Source organism: Octopus bimaculoides, chromosome 30 (genome assembly GCF_046866305.1).
Source record: "Octopus bimaculoides isolate indiv1 chromosome 30, ASM4686630v1, whole genome shotgun sequence".
NCBI classification, from domain to species: domain Eukaryota; kingdom Metazoa; phylum Mollusca; class Cephalopoda; order Octopoda; family Octopodidae; genus Octopus; species Octopus bimaculoides.
In genome coordinates, this window is record NC_142957.1 from 14,846,488 (window position 1) to 14,867,473 (window position 20,986).

Consider the following 20,986-nt stretch of genomic DNA (forward strand, 5'->3'; position numbering starts at 1 on the left):
TCTTTTCTTCCTCTTCCTCAGGACTCCTCGTCTGACCCTGGAGATGATCCGAAAACGTGAAGTGAAGTGGATTGACATGTTTGAGAACTGGGAGAAATGGATGACGAAACGATTTAAAAAAGTAAGTTCTTTTGTTCCTTGTTCATTATTTTCCTTTCACCACCACCACCACCACCACCACCTCCATTTCCACCATTAACACGCCACCACCACCACCACCACCACCACCATCACCACAACCACTGTGATCACCACTATTACAATTGTGTAAAACAACTTAACCATTGGGCTACAGATCACCAGTTTGTTTTGAAACACGAAAAAAATATTAAAAAATAGAGCTATATTGTAGAGGACATGTGAAAGTTGGAGAGGAATGAGGTTAGTATGCCCCACTGGATGTGTAATGTAAGTAGACATGTTCTACAAAATACTAGTGTATTGAGAGAGAAATTTGGCATAAGAGGAATTAGATGCTGTGTGCAAGAGAGAAGACTGTTGGTTTTGTCATGTAATGCAGATGGATGCCAACACAGGTCCATAAAGAAGTGCTGATCTCTCAAAGGAGATGGAACATGTGGAAGTGAGAGATCGGTGGCTGCCGTGAATCACTTTGAAACTGTGAAGTATCCATGGATGGTCAGAATTCGCTCTTAATCTCCGTCTTGGTCATTAAATTGATAAATTTTGATTAATAAATTAAAATTTTTTTTTTTTTTACAACACTAAAGTAACCAGGACAGATAACCGACTGGCGGAAGTTCCTGTTTGTTTCTCTTTCTGAATTAAGCGGTTGCTAGGCACCTTGGTACACACACCACCTGCCATTTCCGGATAATCCTCTCTCATGGTTTAATGTAGACAATCCTCCCCCTTCATGGTTTAATGTAGACAATCCCCCCTCGTGCTTTAATGTAGACAAACATACCTGACTGAATGGTTGCAGGAGATGGAACATGTGGAAGTGAGAGACCCAAGAAGACATGGGACAAAGTACTGAAGGATAACCTCAGGACTCTGAACCTTTCAGACGAGATGCCAAAGGACTGAGACCCATCCTCCAAAGCAGAAGTGTTAAGGCTGGTACCTTTCAGATAAAATGAGAAAGGGCCAAGATACCTGGTGCCTTGCTGTACTCAAGAAGGCCCATCTTTCAAAGCAGAAGTGTTAAGGTTGGTACCTTTCAGACAAGATGAGAAAGGACCAAGATACCTGGTGCCTTGCTGTACTCAAGAAGGCCCATCTTTCAAAGCAGAAGTGTTAAGGTTGGTACCTTTCAGACAAGATGAGAAAGGACCAAGATACCTGGTGCCTTGCTGTACTCAAGAAGGCCCATCTTTCAAAGCAGAAGTGTTAAGGTTGGTACCTTTCAGACAAGATGAGAAAGGACCAAGATACCTGGTGCCTTGTTGTACTCAAGAAGGCCCATCTTTCAAAGCAGAAGTGTTAAGGTTGGTACCCCTGGTGAAGAGGATTGGCTTGTGCTGGTGGTGCCACATAATAACACTCGTATAGTGCCACGTAAAAGCACCCAGCTCACTCTATAAAGTGGCTGGCATTAGGGAGGGTATCCAACCATAGAAGCCATACCGAAACAGATGGCTGGAGCCTGGTGCAGCTCTCCAGCTTACCATCTCTGGTCAAACTGACCAACCCATGCCAGCATGGACAACGGACGTTAAATGATAATGACGGTTATGCTTTACTCAAGAATATAATACAGCATTATGTCTTGGGACGAAAACTAGAATCTTACGACCATGGGTGCAAGAACCCTAACTACTGCACCAGGTCTTCAGTGGGACTGTCCAATAACGCATCACCTGGTCCTGGAATTGAAACCACAGTCTTGTGATCCTAAATGCAACACCTTAACCACTAAGCCACATATCATCATTCTCCCCCCCCCCACACACACATACATACATGCACACCACATAAATCATTTAGGTCCAATTTACCCCCCTCCACCCCACCCCAAAGAAGCGTGTCACCCTTGACCTCAAATCCCCTGAACTTTCACCCCCTTGTTACCCATTTCCACGGTTCTGTATGTTTTCGTTGCTCTCCTTACTCCTCCAGGTGAAGGTCAGGTGTCGAAAAGGAATCCCACCCTCTCTGCGGGCCAGGGCGTGGCAACATCTGTGTGGAAGCAGTTTCCTTATGGACCAGAATGCTGGCAAATTCGATGTAAGTCTGATTAACCTTTCTTCGAAGTAGTTGTACGCTGTCAACTTAATGTGACTGTCCCATGAAGGGAATAATACTACTGTTGTTTAGACCTATGGATTTCACTAGAATTTAGACCTGCCGAGGTTGACTTTGCCTTTCATCCTCTCGAGATCAATAAAATAAGTACCATTTGAGTACTCGGGTCAATGTAATTGATTCCCCCCCACCGAAATTGGTGGCCTTGCACCAAAATTTGAAACCATTATTATTATGGTTATTATTATTATTATTATTATTATTATTATTATTATTAAAGCGGTGATCTGGCAGAATCACTTGCACCCTGGCCAAAATGCTTATAGGCATTTAATCTGTCTTTATGTTCTGTTTTCAAATTCCACCAAGGTCAACTTCGCCTTTCATCCTTTCAGAGGTCGATAAATTAAGTACCAGTGAAACACTGGGGTCGATCTAATCGCCTATTCCCGTCCTCCCCCCAAATTTCAGGCCATGTGCCTTTAGTAGAAAGGCTTATTATTATTATTATTATTATTATTATTATTATTATTATTATTATCATTATTATTATTGTTGTTGTCATCATCTGCTGTTCTTCATCTACAGGAGTACCTTAGCAAAGCTGGAGATCCCAAATGGATTGAAGATATTAAAAAAGACTTACACAGGCAGTTTCCTTTACATGAAATATTTGCGCTGCGTGGGGGGCATGGGTAAGTTTGTTCTAATGTAATATCTTCGTTATCATAATTAATGTTATCATCATCGTCGTTGTTGTCGTCGCCATCTTCATCATCATTATAATTAATTATAATTATTGTTGATCCTCATCACCACCATTATTCTCATCATCGTCTTCATCATAATTATTAGAAAAATGATGTAGAACAGTGGTTCCCAAAGTGGGCGGTATTGCCCCCCAATCTGGGGGCAGTGGAAAGTTCCAAGGGGACGTTGAAGAAAAGTGGGGCAATAATGGGGTAGTGATTCATATAAAAAAAAAATGGAGCGATAATGGGGGTAGTGGTTTATGTAAAAACAACAAAATAATGGGTTTGTTAGGTTAAGTTTTATTTGTGAAACACAGTTGCTTTGAATTTGCTTCAGAAAGAGGTCTGTTTGTGATGGTTAGTTGGGGTGGGGTTTCTAAGCAAAATTTTCTAAGTGATAAATATGTGAAAGGCAATTTACTTAATATTTATTTTTCACTGACGTTATTACTGTTATTTCTTTATTTTCTGCAAACAAAGTGCAGAAAAAAGCTACACGTTTGCATTATGTTATATATACAATAATAATAAAGGACATTACCGTATATATGTTTACAAACCAAGGACGTGATATAGACCTCCTTGACTCAAGTTAGAGAAGGGGTGCGTACTATACACAAGGTTTAGGTTTTTCAGAGGTACAGCCCACCTAAAAATCCCCTGCGTATTATACTCAAGGGCGGACTATACTCGAGGATTTACGGTATGTATACATGTATATATATGTAATCATCACCATTTTCGTTTAGCATTTGCTTTCCATGCCGAAATGAATTTAACGGTTTGACTGGAACTGGTAAGCTGGAGAGCCATTCGAGTTTTACACCTGTCCCATTTGTTTTGTTACAGGCAGGAAGATCTATTTCGAATATTGAAAGCATACACAATACACAACCCCCAAGAAGGTTACTGCCAAGCCCAGGGCCCCATCGCAGCCGTGTTACTGATGCACATGCCAGCTGAGCAAGCCTTTTGGTGCCTGGTATCTATATGTGAGAAATATTTGCCTGGTTATTACAGTCTTGGATTGGTGAGTAGAACTGACGTTTTCGATAATGTAGCATGGTTTTGGTAACACCCAGTGTGTGTGTCTGTGTGTATCGCTCTTCTGTGTACCTGTTTTCACCATTCACTGCTTTCCCCTTCCCCAGCTCTCTTCTACACCCTCCTGAACTCCCTACTCACTCACCCTTCTCAGTCCTCTGTGCAACTCTGCTTGTATTCAACTTCGTATACCTTTGGGTAAGCCCTGGTACATTTTTCACCACCACTACCTCTCTCTCTCTCTCTGTAACCATGTATCTCCTATACAGCAAGACACCTGCTTCTGTCCCTCTATCACAGTTTAACCGCCCATTACTTGGCACAAAGCTACCTCTCTAGCATGGGTTGGACGATTTGACTGAGGACTGGTGAAACCAGATGGCTGCACCAGGCTCCAATCTGATTTGGCTGAGTTTCTACAGCTGGATGCCCTTCCTAACGCTAACCACTCCGATATATATATATATATATATATATATATATATATATATATATATATATATATATGTATATATATATATATATCATCATCATTTAACGTCCGCCTTCCATGCTAGCATGGGTTGGACGATTTGGATGAGGACTGGTGAACCAGATGGCTGCACCAGGCTCCAATCTGATTTGGCTGAGTTTCTACAGCTGGATGCCCTTCCTAACGCTAACCACTCCGATATATATATATATATATATATATGTATATATATATATCATCATCATTTAATGTCCGCCTTCCATGCTAGCATGGGTTGGACGATTTGGATGAGGACTGGTGAACCAGATGGCTACACCAGGCTCCAATCTGATTTGGCTGAGTTTCTACAGCTGGATGCCCTTCCTAACGCTAACCACTCCGATATATATATATATATATATATATATATATATATGTATATATATATATCATCATCATTTAACGTCCGCCTTCCATGCTAGCATGGGTTGGACGATTTGGATGAGGACTGGTGAACCAGATGGCTGCACCAGGCTCCAATCTGATTTGGCTGAGTTTCTACAGCTGGATGCCCTTCCTAACGCTAACCACTCCGATATATATATATATATATATATATGTATATATATATATCATCATCATTTAACGTCCGCCTTCCATGCTAGCATGGGTTGGACGATTTGGATGAGGACTGGTGAACCAGATGGCTACACCAGGCTCCAATCTGATTTGGCAGAGTTTCTACAGCTGGATGCCCTTCCTAACGCTAACCACTCCGATATATATATATATATATATATATGTATATATATATATCATCATCATTTAACGTCCGCCTTCCATGCTAGCATGGGTTGGACGATTTGGATGAGGACTGGTGAACCAGATGGCTACACCAGGCTCCAATCTGATTTGGCAGAGTTTCTACAGCTGGATGCCCTTCCTAACGCTAACCACTCCGATATATATATATATATATCATCATCATTTAACGTCCGCCTTCCATGCTAGCATGGGTTGGACGATTTGGATGAGGACTGGTGAACCAGATGGCTACACCAGGCTCCAATCTGATTTGGCAGAGTTTCTACAGCTGGATGCCCTTCCTAACGCCAACCACTCCGTGAGTGTAGTGGATGCTTCTACGTGCCACCAGCACGAAGGCCAGTCACACGGTACTGGCAACATATATGCATACATACATAAATACATATTTATTTTTCTATCATTGCAGGAAGCAGTACATATCGACGGTGATGTTCTGTTTGGGCTTTTGAAAAAATCTTCCCCTTTAATTTATAAACATTTGGTGAGTATCAATCATATTCATTTTTTGTCATCCCATTCTTTACCTTCACCTTTCATGCAATCTCCATCTTTTCAACATGGTACATAACGTAATGTGTCTTTCTCACCAGGTCTGTGCTTCTCCTTTTTTTAAATTCAACTGGATTCAGTCAGTTCTCTGTGGCCATGCTTGTATATCATTTCAGAAAACCGTTTCATGCAGGAACACTGTAACACACACCATGGTTTAGATTGTTTGTGCCACCTGGGGGTGCGTGACTGTGTTTGGGCCTGTCTCTTGCCTCTTCTGTTTAATCCGTATATACTTTTCTACTCTAGGCACAAGGCCCGAAATTTTGGGGGAATGGGGCCAGTCTATTACATCGACCCCAGTGCGCTACTGGTACTTAATTTATCGACCCTAAAAGGATGTAAAGCAAAGACGACCTCGGCGGAATTCGAACTCAGAACGTATAGACTGCCGAAATACCGCGAAGCATTTCACCTGGTGTGCCAACGTTTCTTATTTCTTTAATGCCCACAAGGGGCTAGACATAAAGAGAACAAACAAGGACAGACAAAGGGATTAAGTCGATTATATCGACCCCAGTGTGTACCTGGTACTTATTTAATCGACTCTGAAAGGATGAAAGGCAAAGTCTACCTCGGCAGAATCCAAACTCAGAATGTAAAGACAGACGAAATACCGCAAAGCATTTCGCCCCGTGTGCTAACGTTTCTGCCAGCTCGCTGCATTATCATAATCCATATATAGAATTCCTACCCCAAAAAAAAAAAAAAAACGAAAAACACACAAAAATAAGAAACAAAGTGCTGTCCAACCCATGCTAGCATGGAAAGCGGACGTTAAACGATGAAAGTGCCTTCTAAAATATCCCTAAAAAAGACTGACTCTCCTTGTAGCTAGGCTCGTGTGAACCTGATTGTTCACTTGTGTACTAAGCCTTAGAAAAAAAAAAAAATTTGATGCAACACGAAGTTCATTGCTTAAAGGGAGACAATTGAGGTGCATCATGATTCAAATTATTTCTCCTTTTAGCATCTTAAACCGAGCACATCTGGCCATGATATTCTTCCCATTTTACGTTCAAACTGGTCATATCCAAACTCTCACACTTACCCTACAATGTCATTCTAAAAACAAACAATCACATCATTGAAATCTCAAAGCTACAAGATAATGCATGGAGCAATTGATGGTTAGCAGTTCACTGTGAACCATTGGCAGAGAGTGTTTAACCTCGTGTAACAGTAATCGTAGGGCATCGTGTGAATGCTCTCTTTCCCCCTGCTTCATTAAACTATTTATCCAGGATATAAAATGTATCTTTACAGGTTTGTCTTTTGCCTTCCATTTAATTTCAGAAAAAACAAAGAATTGAACCAATATTATATATGACAGAATGGTTCATGTGTATATTCAGTCGGACATTGCCTTGGACAGCTGTTCTACGTGTGTGGGACATGTTTTTCTGTGAAGGTCAGTAATCCCACAACCTATTTGCTTGTTATGCTACACCATATGTCTCCTGGAAAAACACAATGAACTGCATAATTTCTCTCTCTCTCTCTTTCTGACAGACACACAAACAGAGAGAGAGAGAGAGAGAGCGACAAAGAGATAGACAGAGAGAGGGACTGACAGACAGACGGGAGAGACACAGACAGACAGACAGACAAAGAGAGAGACTGACAGCTGGCAGCATGTCTAATATCAGAACTGGTGGTTGTGTGTGTGTGTGGGGGGGGGCAGTAAAATGGGTAGCATGTGTAGGGTGAGGTGGATGATGTGTGAGTGGGGGGAGTGGCATGTAGGTGATGGGAAGAGAAGTGGTGTGCGTGATGACAAGATTATTAGTGAAACGGGAGTTAAGTAAGTGGCAGCAAGAGAATAACATTCAACGAAACAGGTGGCAAGAATAAAATTAGGTGGTTTGATGGAGGCATCAGTCAAAAGTGTCCTTTGTACTTTTTGCAGGTGTGAAAGTGATGTTTCGGATAGCCCTGATATTATTCAAGTTGACCCTTGGCACGCCAGGCAAACTTTCTGAGTGTCCATCATTGTACGAGACGATGGATAAATTAAAACACATCCCCCACCAAATGATCGACGGAGATTTCATCGCTAGAGAGGTTTGTACTTTGCTTTTTTTATCTCTCTCTCTCTCTCTCTATCTCTATATATATATATCTTTTATCTTCTACTTTTCTGTTCATCAATAAAATATGTCTGAAACGGCTGTAGTGAACCACAATCCATCTGTTGTTATTTGTTTAGTAGCTTATTTGGCTTAAGATCATAAAGTTGTGAGCTCAGTTACCGGTGATGCATTGTGTTCTTGAGCAAGACACTTTATTTCACAATACTCCAGTCCACTCAGCTGGCAACAATGTAATTCAAAAGAGCCAGCCTTGTCATGTTCTGTGTCATCCTGAATCTCCCTGAGAAGTACGTTATGGGCACACGTGTCTGTGGAGTGTTCAGCCGCTTGCACATCAATTTCAGGAATCAACTGGAACACTTGATGGTGTGTGAGTGGGGAGAGGGAGTGGTATGTAGGTGATGGGAAGAGAAGTGGTGTGCGTGATGACAAGATTATTAGTGAAACGGGAGTTAAGTAAGTGGCATCAAGAGAGCACAACATTCAACGAAACGGGCGGCAAGAATAAAAGTAGATGGTTTGATGGAGCATCAGTTAAAAATGTCCTTCGTACATTTTGCAGGTGTGAAAGTGGTACTTCGGATAGCCCTGATATTATTCAAGTTGATCCTTGGCACGCCAGGCAAACTTTCTGAGTGTCCATCATTGTACCTCTACACTCTAGTTATTTATATCGAATTCTACTTGGGCATAACAATTTTAATTTTTGGAAAAAAAATGTTCCAAATTTTAAGCCCTGACCGTATATGTGTGTGTGTGTGTGTACATATGTACCTTTAAAGAAGCATCCAGGCTAAGGGTCAAGATGTTGTGACCTTGAGATACCTGCTGATGATAGGGGAAGGTTTCCAACATTGCAGTGGAATTAGAAGAGCTTGTAAAAAGCCCCTGCTGTTTCTGTATGGGGCAAAGCATCTCTGATGTTTGTTTCATTTTCATTTCATTTCACTTTAATTTGTCAAATTCTCCGTCTTTCTCTTTCTCTCTCTCCTTCTTTCACAGTCTCTCAAGCTCAATATCGACGAGAAAGATATGGAGAAAGAACACCAGCGACAGATTACGAAACGACGAAACCTCCGCGAGAAAGCACTGAAAGAAGCCTCAGGCAAGAAGGACAAACCTACTTTGTAACTTTCCTCCACTCCCCCACCCCATCATCTTGCATTCCCTCCTTCTCTCACCTCATCTCCCTTCGCTCTTTTTATTTCCCGATGGGCTTTCATGAAAACAATAATTTTTTTTTCGTTTTTTTTTTTCAGACATATTTTTAATTAATTGCTTTCTGATTTTAATTAGCTTCTACAGTTAATTTTTAAATGTGTTTTCCATTACTGTTGCTTTAAACTTTTAATTTATCATTGGATGATATTGCTTACACACACACACACATACACACACACACTCATGCATTGGTATGCACATACCACATAATCACGTGGCTGACCAGGCTATCAGATACTGTTACACATTGCTGGTCACAATGCACTTTTTTTTGCATTGTTTTAGTCTTCAAATGACGCCACCCTGCTGGCTAGGCAAGCAGGCCAACACTATCCCCTGATTGAAAGGGGTTACTGGAGCATCTTGAAATGAAGTGTTTTGCTCAAGAACACAACGCGTCGCCCGGTCCAGGAATTGAAACCACGATCTTACAATCATGGGTGCAACAGCCTTACCACTAGGCCACGAACCTTCATGTATGCATATACAGACACACACACACACATATATATATATATATATATGGGAGAATTTACGAAAAAAACAACAGACGAGGACAGGTGGTGTAGACAACAAAAGGATGTATTAGTTTAACGCTCTGGAATACAGAAAGTTTTTAATGTTTCGAGCTATGCTCTTCAACAGAAAGAATATGGAGAAAAGCACGGAGAAAAAAAATTGAATGTTTTGGTCAGCGTGTATATATATATATATATATGTACATATCTATATATCTCTATATACATGTGGGTGTATGTATGTATATATGTGTGTGTGCATGCATTTGTATATGTGTTTGTATGTGTGCATGCATGATTGTGCAGTTAACACCCATGCCAGCATGGAAGAAGGACATTAAACTATGATGATGACGATGATGATGATATATATATATACACATACACACACACACACGTGTAAATACATGTTTTTTGTATATTTTTTTATTTCATTTCTATTCATTTGTCTATTATTTTTGTTTTGATTTTTTTTTTGTTGTTGCAAAAACATGTCTTCATCTTAAATTAAAATTCCTTTTCCCATTCGCCCTCCCCTCCTCACAGTTTCTCTCCCTGTCCCACCATACTTCTCGTCCCCCCAACCTGTCCGCCCACTATTGAGAAAGAAAATATCCAATTGGCAACAACAACAACAACAGTGGAAAGCAAAAGGGACTACAACAACAACAACAACATAAGCGTTATGAACACCCTCCTACCCATCCATCCATCCATCCACCCCATTGGAAAACGAAAGAAGAAATTAAAATTTTGAATAATAATGAGATAAGATATATATATATATATATATATATATAAATATTTGATTCCTTTTCCACTTTTCTTAATGCTTTTCTGAATTAAAAAAATCAAACACAGCGAAATCAAATATTCCATAAAATAAAGCAAAAATTTTACAAAACTAGTAAAAAAAATTCTTGGTCTTTTAATTTTCGGTTCATTTAATTGCATTTTGATCTTGCCAAATTGTAAGTAAGAAATTGTGCTGCTAGTGAAAATAATGGTTTTAAAATTTAGCACAAGGCTCGCAAATTTTCAGGGGAAGATTTAGTTGATGCCGTAAACCTGAGTGTTCAGTTGGTACATATGTTTTGCAAAGAACTTGCACGTACAAGTGCTACCAGTCAAGAATTCCGGATACCGGAAGCTAGCAAGTGTATGGGGTCATCAGGAGAGAATGTGCACCGTTTCAGGGCCTACCTCTTGATGGCATCATTTTGCCCTCCCTCTCTGATGAGGCCCCACTTGCTAGATCATCATCATCATCATCATCGTTTAACGTCCGCCTTCCATGCTAGCATGGGTTGGACGATTTGACTGAGGACGGGTGAAACCAGATGGCTACACCAGGCTCCAATCTAATTTGGCAGAGTTTCTACAGCTGGATGCCCTTCCTAATGCCAACCACTCAGAGAGTGTAGTGGGTGCTTTTACGTGTCACCCGCACGAAGGCCAGTCAGGCGGTACTGGCAACGGCCACGCTCGAAATGGTGTATTTTATGTGCCACCCGAACAAGAGCCAGTCCAGGGGCACTGGCAACGATCTTGCTCGAAAATCCTACGAAGGCCAAGTCAGGCGGTACTGGCTGGTTATTAAAAAGAAAGCTCAATATTCTTCTAGCCATCGCTCATTGTCTCTTTTTAACCAAATCCAGTGGCTAGCCTTCTCCACTGTAGTTTGGACATCGGTCATGGTGGTATTTACTTTACGATAAATTAGGCCTAAGGATAACAACAGTTGCCTCACATTGTGTCCTACGAGTCCTCTACATCCGACTTCGATTGGAAAATGCTCCACTTTCCAGTCTGCATCTTCACATTCCTCGAGGAGGCTTACATAACGGACAATCTTTTGACCCCCGAGAAGATGAAAGGCATACTGCTAAGCATACTAATGATTCAGCTAGCGTACCATGTTAAGAACAATAATAATAATAATAATAATGCTTAGTGGTATTTTATCTGTCGTTACGTTCTGAGTTCAAATTCCACCGAGGTCGACTACGCCTTTACTCTTTTCGGGATCGATAAAATAAATACCAGTTGAACCCTGGGGTCAATGTAATCAACTTACTCCCTGCCCCCAAATTGCTGGCCTTGTGGCAAAACTTAAAACCATTATTATTATTATTATTATTATTATTATTATTATTATTGTTGTTATTATTATTGTTATTATTATTAAAGTGGTGAGCTGGCAGAATGGTTACCGCATCGGACAAAATACTTAAGTACATTTTTTTCCAGCTCTTTATGTTCTGGGTTCAAATCCCACCAAAGTCAACCTTGTCTTTCATCCTTTTGGACTCATTAAAATATCAGTCATGTACTAGAGGCAAGGAAATCGACTTAGCCCCTCCCCTCAATATTGCTGTCCTTGAGCCCAAATTTGAGATTGTTGCTGTTATTATTTTCATAGATGCTTTTGCTCTGTTATACCAACGAATCTACCAAAAGAGCAAGCCATATCAAATGGCCAAAAGGTCCTTTCGGTCATTCTTTCTCCTTCGATTTTCTAACCCCTTTCTTAGAATCCTTACTGTTCCTAACAAGGCTGTTTTCTACCCTTACTCTGCAAAGTTTCTGGTTTTCTGCCAAAATTGGAAACCAATAAATACAGGTGGCCTGGCAGATTGATTAGTTCCTTGGATAAAATGCCTTGTAGTATTATTTCTTCTGAATCTTTGTATTCTGAGTTCGAATCTTGCTGAGGTCAACGTTGCTTTTCACCCTTCTAGGTCAATAAAGTACCAATTGAGTACTTCAGTCAGTTGAATTGTCTTCCCCCCACCCCCTTCTCTAAAAATTTACTGGCCTTATATCTCCATCGGGGCCCATGGGGGTAGCAAAAATGCCCTGTAGTATTTTGCATCAGCTGTTTTACCCACCACTGACTTCAAATGACACCCAATCAACTTTACCTTCTGGGGTGGGGGCGACGAAATAGAGTACCATTCAAATACTGGGGTCTCTATGTATCAACTAATCCCCCCCCCCCCCCCTCTAAAAATGGCTGGTCTCGTACCTAAATCGGGGACGAATATTCTTTGAAATTTGAAAGAAAAAGAAAAAAATGATTAAAAAATTTGTAATTATTGTGATTCTTTTTCCTGTTTAAATATTCGTTAAATTTATATATAAAATTTTTAATCTTACTTTTTTTATTTCTCTCTCTCTCTCTTTTTTCTTGCCCCCCCCTCTCTTGTGGCCTTCTGTATCTCTCTGCCTATTACTCAATCTCTTCTCCTCTCCCTCTCATTTACTCTTCCCTTTTTGTCTTTTCCTTCTCTCTCCTTATCATTTCCTCCTCTTTCTCTATTCTTTTTTCCCGCCACTCTCTCTCTCTCTCTTCTCCCCCTTTTATCTTTCTTTCTCACTCTCTCTTTGTCTTTATACACCTTTTACTCTCTCTCTCTCTTTCTTTATCTCTTCCTCCTCCTCTTTTACTATTTCACTCTCTCTTACTCTCCCTCACTGTCTTTATATACCCCCACTCTCTCTCATTTTTCTTCTCTCCCCCTCTCTACTCTTATTCTTCCCTCTCTTTCTCTTCCTTTTTTTATCTGTCTCTCCATCTCTTTCTCGCACTCCCTCTCTGCCTTTATATACCCCACCTTCTCTCTCACTTCTCCTCTCTTTCCTCTTCTGCACTTCCTTCTGTCTCTCTTCGTCGTTTCTTTTCCCTCCCCCACCGTTTAGCAACGAAAGGCAAAAAAGAGAAGAAGAAGCTGTTGGGCAAACTGACAAAGAAGGACAGTGAAAACAAACTCCTCCTCCAGCAGCAGCAGACTCCGGGAAACGTGATGCTCCTCAGCAGTCAGAAACTTCCAGAGACAACACAGAAAGCGCAACCGAAGATGGCACTGCCCATCTCAGCATCCTCTCCGACGGTCGGCCAAATGACAGCCACGGCCACCTCCACCACAACAAACACAACCACCACCAGTAACCCTCAGCGCTGGTCTGCCGACCTCGACGCGCACAGCAATATCAACTCGCATGTGTTGTACGCGTCGCAGATAAGCACGGAGGATGAGAGTCAGAGAAGCGTCGAACAGCTTCCTGGTGAGATGTTTGCACACGACGAGGAGCAACAGGCGCAGGAGACGCTGGCACCGGTGCATTCTAAGTCCGTCCTGGTACCTGCAGAAGAGATACGGCAGAAGCTCGCCGGGCCAGAGATGATGGCCCCACGTGCAATCGAGGTGACACATACCTCCACAGCAGCAGTTTCGGAAGCCGTACCTGCTAGAGTACTTCCGATACATTTGAACGAACAAGCAGAAGTGGTGACAGCATCAGAAGCAGCGACATTGTTGCACATAGAAGGCGTGGTCGAACCAACACTTGCAAATGCCCGTCATGCATCCGATGTCGCTGCACCAGAAGTGCGGATGGCAATGCCTCAACCCCAGTCACCGGCTGAAGTCAATTCTACCGAGGTGCGGCCGGAAGAAAGCCATTCTCAAACCACTAGTCACACATCACAGTCTGATCCGACGCGTTCTGAACCAGCGCATTTGGGTCCAGCAACACATGCAGGTGGCATGCAGTCTGACGTTGCACAACCAAAGCCGAAATCCAAGTCAAAGTCCAGGTCGAGGTCGAAACCCGTGAAGATTGAGTTGGTGCATTCGGAGGGGGGAGGGGCGAAAGGGGTGTTGTCACTGGGCGGCGGCAGTGACGGAGACTCCCACGGAACGCGTCCCACTCTGACTTCTTTTGGGCAGCGGAGCAACAGCGGCAACGTGACTTCGTCGTCGACAAGTTCGTCAAAGTCGACTGTAACGAGGAGGACGAAAACCCGTACGACAGAGGAAGAGAGGACGTCGACAACGATCATTAGGAGGTCGATGGAAACAGGGGAGACGACTGTGATGTCGACGACGATGTCGAGCTCGACGTCGAGTTCGAGCTGGAAGAACAAACCAGAGTCTGGGGACGCCCCGACCGAAGACCGTCCCCACTCGGCTACATTCAATAACTCTTTCGATGGTCAGTGGAACATCGTAGAAGGGACACCCGTTGACAGTTTACGTTCGACCACCGCGACTAACGACATCGCCACGACGACCAGCACTAAAAACACCATCTCCGTCACCGCCGCAAATAGCACCACTGCTGTCGGCGACCCCACTGCCTCTGCTATCATCAACAGCCCCACTGACACAGCCCCCAACACCAACAACACCACCACCACTACCACAGCCATAAACAACAACATGACCACCACCGAAGACAAGCAAGCAACGTCACCAAAATCCCCAAACGAGCTGTCTATGAACTGCGACGCCACATCACCCACCAATTTAGCGGCGCACGACAGATTATCTGAAGAAGACATGTTGTCCCTACGAGAAAGCCGTCTCTAATTAAGCCAAACTAACGAACTCTTGTCACTCAGCTGGCTATTCCAGTCATGTCCAGTCACGACCAGTTCTGTCTGGTCTAAATTCTACAGTTTTTTCATTTATTTATTTTCATATATTTATCTTTTTTTTTTTAAATAATTTTTTTTTTTTTTTTTTTGTATATTGAATCATTCTTTGAATCATTCCGGAAACCGTTTTTTTTTTCCCCCTCCAAAACACAAACATTTAACTTTTGTTTTTAATATTTATTAAACTTCACTCTGATTTTTTTTTTACCCTTTCCTTCTTCTTCTTCTTACTTTCTTTTTTTTTCTTTCTTTCTTTCTTTCTTCCTGTTTTCACTCTTTCCTTCTCTCTCTCTCTCTCTCTCCCCTACCTACCAACCATCCTTCTTTCACCTCTCACCACCCATCACTCCCCCCCACGCCCGCCCGCCTCGCCACTAGAAACAGAGAAGAAATTTCAAACATAAAACAAAACTAAAAAAAAAAAAAAAGACGTAAACAACAACAAACAATATAGACCAAACAAAACAAAACAAAACAACAAAGAAAAAGGACCATAAAAACAAAACAAAAAACAACCAACCAACAACCAACCGGCCAACCAGACAGACGGACCAACCAACCCACAGACCAACCAACCGACTGACTGACAAACAGACAGACCAACTGACCAGTCTCCTAGGTATGTGACCACAACAAGCATTGGTTTTCTTCTTGTTATGCATCTCTCTCTCTTTTTCCTTCTCCTAACACCCACCTCTTTCTCTCTCCCTCTCTCATATCATTCTTTCACTCTCATGCTTGCGAGAGGAAAAAGAATTTAAAAAGAACCGGCATGCTAGCCTCACCTTCACAACTGTTGCTAGTTGATCACTTTACTACTACTACTACTACTACTACTACTACTACTACTACTACTATTACTACTACTATTACTACTACTACTACTACTACTACCAGTTTGTCTCTAGCATGTACACCCTAGCATGTTATTGTCGTCGTAGTTTAGCCACAGGCTGGTTGTCCCAGATCCAGTAGAGCTGTGATCAAAGGTGTCCTGGCTGTGGCCACCCTGTCTCATCCCGTCCCATCCTTCTCCCGGGCAGTGCATGTCTACCACAATACAATTCCCATGTGTTACTCCCATTGGTGGTGGTGGTGGTGGTTTGGGTATATTGATGTGTTTTTTTTTTTCATTAGTGTGAGTTAGCTGTTGTTTCTAGCATGTAGACACACTCTTCATTTGGCTCGTGTTTCATCATGCTGCTGTCGGGTGGAGGTAAGATGTTGATCTTTTGTGCATGTGCACCCGGTTTGTTGTTGTTGTTGTCGTCGTCGTCTTATTGGTGTTGTTTATAGTAAAGAAGGCATGTAAAATATCTTCCATTTAATTTATGATAACATGGAATGTTGAATTACCAATTTATCGGTTACCCCTTTTGGTTTCAACCTACCTAGGATCACCTCTGGTTTTTCTGATACAAAATTTTCTCATTATAAAACTTTTTAAATATTTAATTCAAAAGTACCTATTATGTTGTTTCAAACACCATCTTGTATAGTTGTCTTTTGTGATGTCCCAAACACCATGTAAATATCCCAATATATATCTGTCTTTTGTGATGTCCCAAACACCATGTAAATATCCCAATATATATCTGTCTTTTGTGATATCCCAAACACCATCTAAATATCCCAATATATATTTATCTTTTCTGATGCCCCAAACACTGTCTTAATATGCTGATTTCAATATATATTTATCTTTTGTTATGTTTAACACACCATCTTAATACACTAACATATATTCACCTTTTGTTTAAAAGCACTATCTTAATATACTAGACTTTCGAGCGAGATCGTTGCCAGTGCCCCTGGACTGGCTCTTGTGCGGGTGGCACATAAAATACACCATTTTGAGCGTGGCCGTTGCCAGTATCGCCTGACTGGTCTTCGTGCGGGTGACACATAAAAGCACCTACTACACTCTCAGAGTGGTTGGTGTTAGGAAGGGCATCCAGCTGTAGAAACTCTGCCAAATCAGATTGGAGCCTGGTGTAGGCTTCGGGCTCCACCAGTCCTCAGTCAAATCGTCCAACCCATGCTAGCATAGAAAGCGGACGTTAAACGATGATGATGATGATGATATATTTATATTTGAATATTTTAATTTGTATGATGCAATGTTATTTGTAAATAGAATAAATGTTTTCAAAACCTTTTGAGCAATGTAGGTGAGGACGAAGCAAGTCTATTCGATCAGGACTGATCTGAAGTTAACCAACACGGAAGGGACACATTAGTTAAAGTATACCTGAATAAATGACAGGATGGTCACAGCTGGAACGCTTCTGGTTATAGGTCTACAGGATTATGATTGACTTGGGACAAAGCAGCAACAAGTGTAGTCCTCGAGACAAGACTTTAACACTTGTTACCATAAAGGCCGGTGCTCCAGCATGGCTGCAGTCAAATGACTGAAACAAGTAAAAGAATGTTAAAGGCTTTGTTACATGAAGGGTAAGCATGTCTGTGGAGTACTCAGCCACTTGCACATTAGTTTCATGAGCAGGCTGTTTCATTGATATCAGGTCAACTGGCACCCTTGGTGTCATAACCAATGGAGTACTAGTACCATATATATATATATATATATATATATATATATATATATATACGACGGGCTTCTTCCAGTTTCCGTCTACAAAATCCACTCACAAGGCTTTGGTGTAGCCATCTGGTTTCACCAGTCCTCAGTCAAATCGTCCAACCCATGCTAGCATGGAAAGCGGACGTTAAACGATGATGTATGTGTCTGCCTGTGTTTTCAACCCAACCCACCCCACCGCTTGACAACTGGTGTTGGTGTATTTACGTTCCCACAACGGGGACGTGAACGGAGGCACAAAAAAAAACCGATAGAATAAGTACGAGGCTTTAAAAACCCTTCAAGATGTGCCCCAGCATGGCCGAAATCAGATGATTGAAACAAGAAAAAGATAAAAGATAATTTTTGAGCGTCACCCCTGGGTCTTTTCTATAGCTAGAAACATCAGCTAAATCCCTCCCGTTTCTTTCGGAAATTTCTCTTTCTACAAGAATTGAATTTTCTTTCCGAAGGGAGGTAACTACTGAAAGTACTGTCAGGTTCAAGGGAGGTAATTGCAACCACTACCTCAGTTGTTTCGTCGTTCGTTCAGGTGTGAGCCAATACCCCGTAATCAAAAGCGTTCCAACCACGACTATCCAGTCTATTCACACATACCATATCGAGAACTATATGCTGTGTTGGATCTTGTAATTGCTGTTATTCATTAGCCCCGGGTCAGTCCTATAATCAACCTGTGATCAAAGATGTTCCGACTGTGACCATCCTGTCTTTTATTCAGGGACAATGTATCTAGGACTACATTATCAAATGTGTCCTTTCTTGCGGTTATTGTTGTTTAGCCCCAGGTCAGTCTTGATCCAATAGACCCATGATCAGTGGACGTTCCACTTGTGACCATCCTAGCTTTTTAAAATCTTCCACCAAACCTCAGTCACAATTTATGTTCCTAACACTAGCTTAATGATAACTAAGTTATTTTACTAAATTCTTTGTTATATTTAAAATTAATTGAAAGAAACACAGAACATCTCAACAGAAATACGGTAACAAAAGGGTTAAAGTCACCATGATATTTTTAACCCTTTTTGTACCAACCTGGTTGAAACCACCTCTGGTTCTGTAGTACTAATACCTTGTTTTCTAAAGTTTTGAATTAAAATCTTCCACCAAACCTTCGTCACTATTTTTATTTCTAACACCAGCTTAATGATAACTAAGTTATTTTACTAAATTCTTTGTTACATTTAAAATTAATTAAAAGAAACACGGAGCATCTCAACAGAAATATGGTAACGAAAGGGTTAAGATGTGTGCTGTGCCCAATAAGGCTGCTTTTTGCAAGACATCAATCTTGCATGGGATTTCCAGTTGCCTTAAGAAGTTTTGAAGTTTCAATGGAATTGAGCTCTGAGCTCCAATCACCACTGGTATCACTTTTACATTACCCTCTCGCATTCCATACAGTCTTGCCATTTCCACTTTCACTTCAGAGTCCTTGGTGATTTTTTTCAACCTCTTTACTCACAACATGTCATTTGGTGTGGCTACATCAATGATCCGACAGTATTTGTCTCTCTTATTCGACGGTGTTCAATTACACAATCCGTCTAAAAATCATAGTCCCATCTTCCTACCATAACTTTACTTGGTACATGCTCATACCAGTTCTCTGTTACTTCATGTTAGTATTATTATTATTATTATTATTATTATGAAGTTGGGGAGATAGCAGAATAACTAGCATGCTGGACAAAATGCTTAGTGGTATTTCGTGTGTTGCTATGTTCTGAGTTCAAATCCTGCCAAGGTCAACTTTCCCTTTCATCCTTTCGGGGGTTGATAAATCAAGTACCAGTTGAGTACTGGGGGTTGATGTAATCAACTAGTCCCCTCCCTACAAAATTTCCAGCCTTGTACCTTTAGCAGAAAGGATTATTATTATTATTATTATTATTATAATTATTATTATTATTATTTCAAAATTAACAAATAAATATTTTCTCTTCAACAGGCAAGAAGAAACTAGCAATGACCATCACCTCTGGTTAAGACAAGCCATCACACCATCACCACCACCACCACCAACAACAACAACAACCACAACAGCAACAATAGCAGTGGATGCAACCGTTGTCAGGTGCAACCGCAACAGTGTGTGTGTGTGTGCAAGCAGAGAGAAGAACTTTCTAGAAGGAAACTGACAGGGGTGGGGTCGGGGAGAACAACAAGTACAGCAACTTCAAGTTGTTGCCCCACCACCACCACCACTACCACGACCATGACCACCACCTCAGAACATAATTCCAAGCCTTTGTTTTCTAATCACAGAATGTCGTTTTTTTTGGTTTTCTACATCATCCTGGGGCAATTTTCTGTTTACCCTCCACCACTCTCTGTTTCCAACTTAAATATTTGGGTGGGTGGGGGTCCATGGAAAATAATAACAACAACAACAATGATAATAATAATAATAATAATAATTGGCTTGTTTGTGTGGTTATGAAGCTTACATTGTAACCATTTGATTCGGAGTTCAGTCTCACAGTGCGGCAGTGTCTTCTACTTATAGCCTTGGCTCAACCAAAGCCTCTTGAGTGAATTTGGTTGGGGAGAAACTGTGTAGAAGCCCTATATATATATATATGCGTGTGTGTGTGAGTGTATGTTGTGTTTGTTCTCTATCACTGTTTGAGAACCAGTGTTGGTTTGTTAACATCCCCATAACGTAGCGGTTTGGCAGAAAAAAAAGACCAATAGAATATGTCCCAGACTTTAAAAAACAACAAATAAAAAGTACTGGTATTGACTTGTTTAATTCAAGGCAGTGCCCCAGCATGGCCACAGTACAATGACTAGAAACAAGTGTAAAAGATAAAAGACAAAATAATACAGTGACTGTATTATTAAAAAAAAAGACCATAAGAGAGTTGGTGTGTGAAAATAGTTCCCTTGAGACTATTTACTTCTGTTTAGATTTCTACGTCGTTCAAACCCTTTTACGCCTCTTGTTAATGTCAATGTCATTATGCTGCAGAAGAGAAATAGTTCGCTTCTTTATAAGAAGAGAAAGAGAGAGAGAGAGGAAAAACAAGACGAACACACACACACACACATACAAACACACAAACACAAAATAGTAAAAGCTTGCTTGCAATGTTACAAAAACTGTTCAGGAAATATATTTCAATTTATTTATTCTTTGTTTTAAAAATTCGAACAATATTATTATTATTATTTATTATTATTATTATTATTATTATTATTATTATTATTGCATGCAAGCAGTTTATAGATGTATCTGGCCATTATCAATGCAGTGTCACAATGTTTT

At 41.0% G+C, this 20,986-nt stretch overlaps 1 protein-coding gene across 1 annotated transcript in view; it reads left to right on the forward strand.

The window, feature by feature from the left end:
- The window catches only part of LOC106873650 (uncharacterized), a 39,916-nt gene extending 19,150 nt beyond the window's left edge, over window positions 1-20,766 (forward strand). Inside the window, exons 2-11 of the mRNA XM_089346497.1 lie at window positions 22-121; window positions 2,083-2,190; window positions 2,797-2,903; window positions 3,810-3,990; window positions 5,690-5,764; window positions 7,129-7,243; window positions 7,742-7,896; window positions 8,928-9,030; window positions 13,367-15,726; window positions 19,667-20,766. Coding sequence (XP_089202623.1) covers window positions 22-121; window positions 2,083-2,190; window positions 2,797-2,903; window positions 3,810-3,990; window positions 5,690-5,764; window positions 7,129-7,243; window positions 7,742-7,896; window positions 8,928-9,030; window positions 13,367-15,039 — 2,617 coding nt within the window. The 3' untranslated portion in view covers window positions 15,040-15,726; window positions 19,667-20,766. The remainder of the gene's footprint in view (window positions 1-21; window positions 122-2,082; window positions 2,191-2,796; window positions 2,904-3,809; window positions 3,991-5,689; window positions 5,765-7,128; window positions 7,244-7,741; window positions 7,897-8,927; window positions 9,031-13,366; window positions 15,727-19,666) is intronic.
- The last annotated feature ends 220 nt before the right edge of the window (window positions 20,767-20,986 follow it).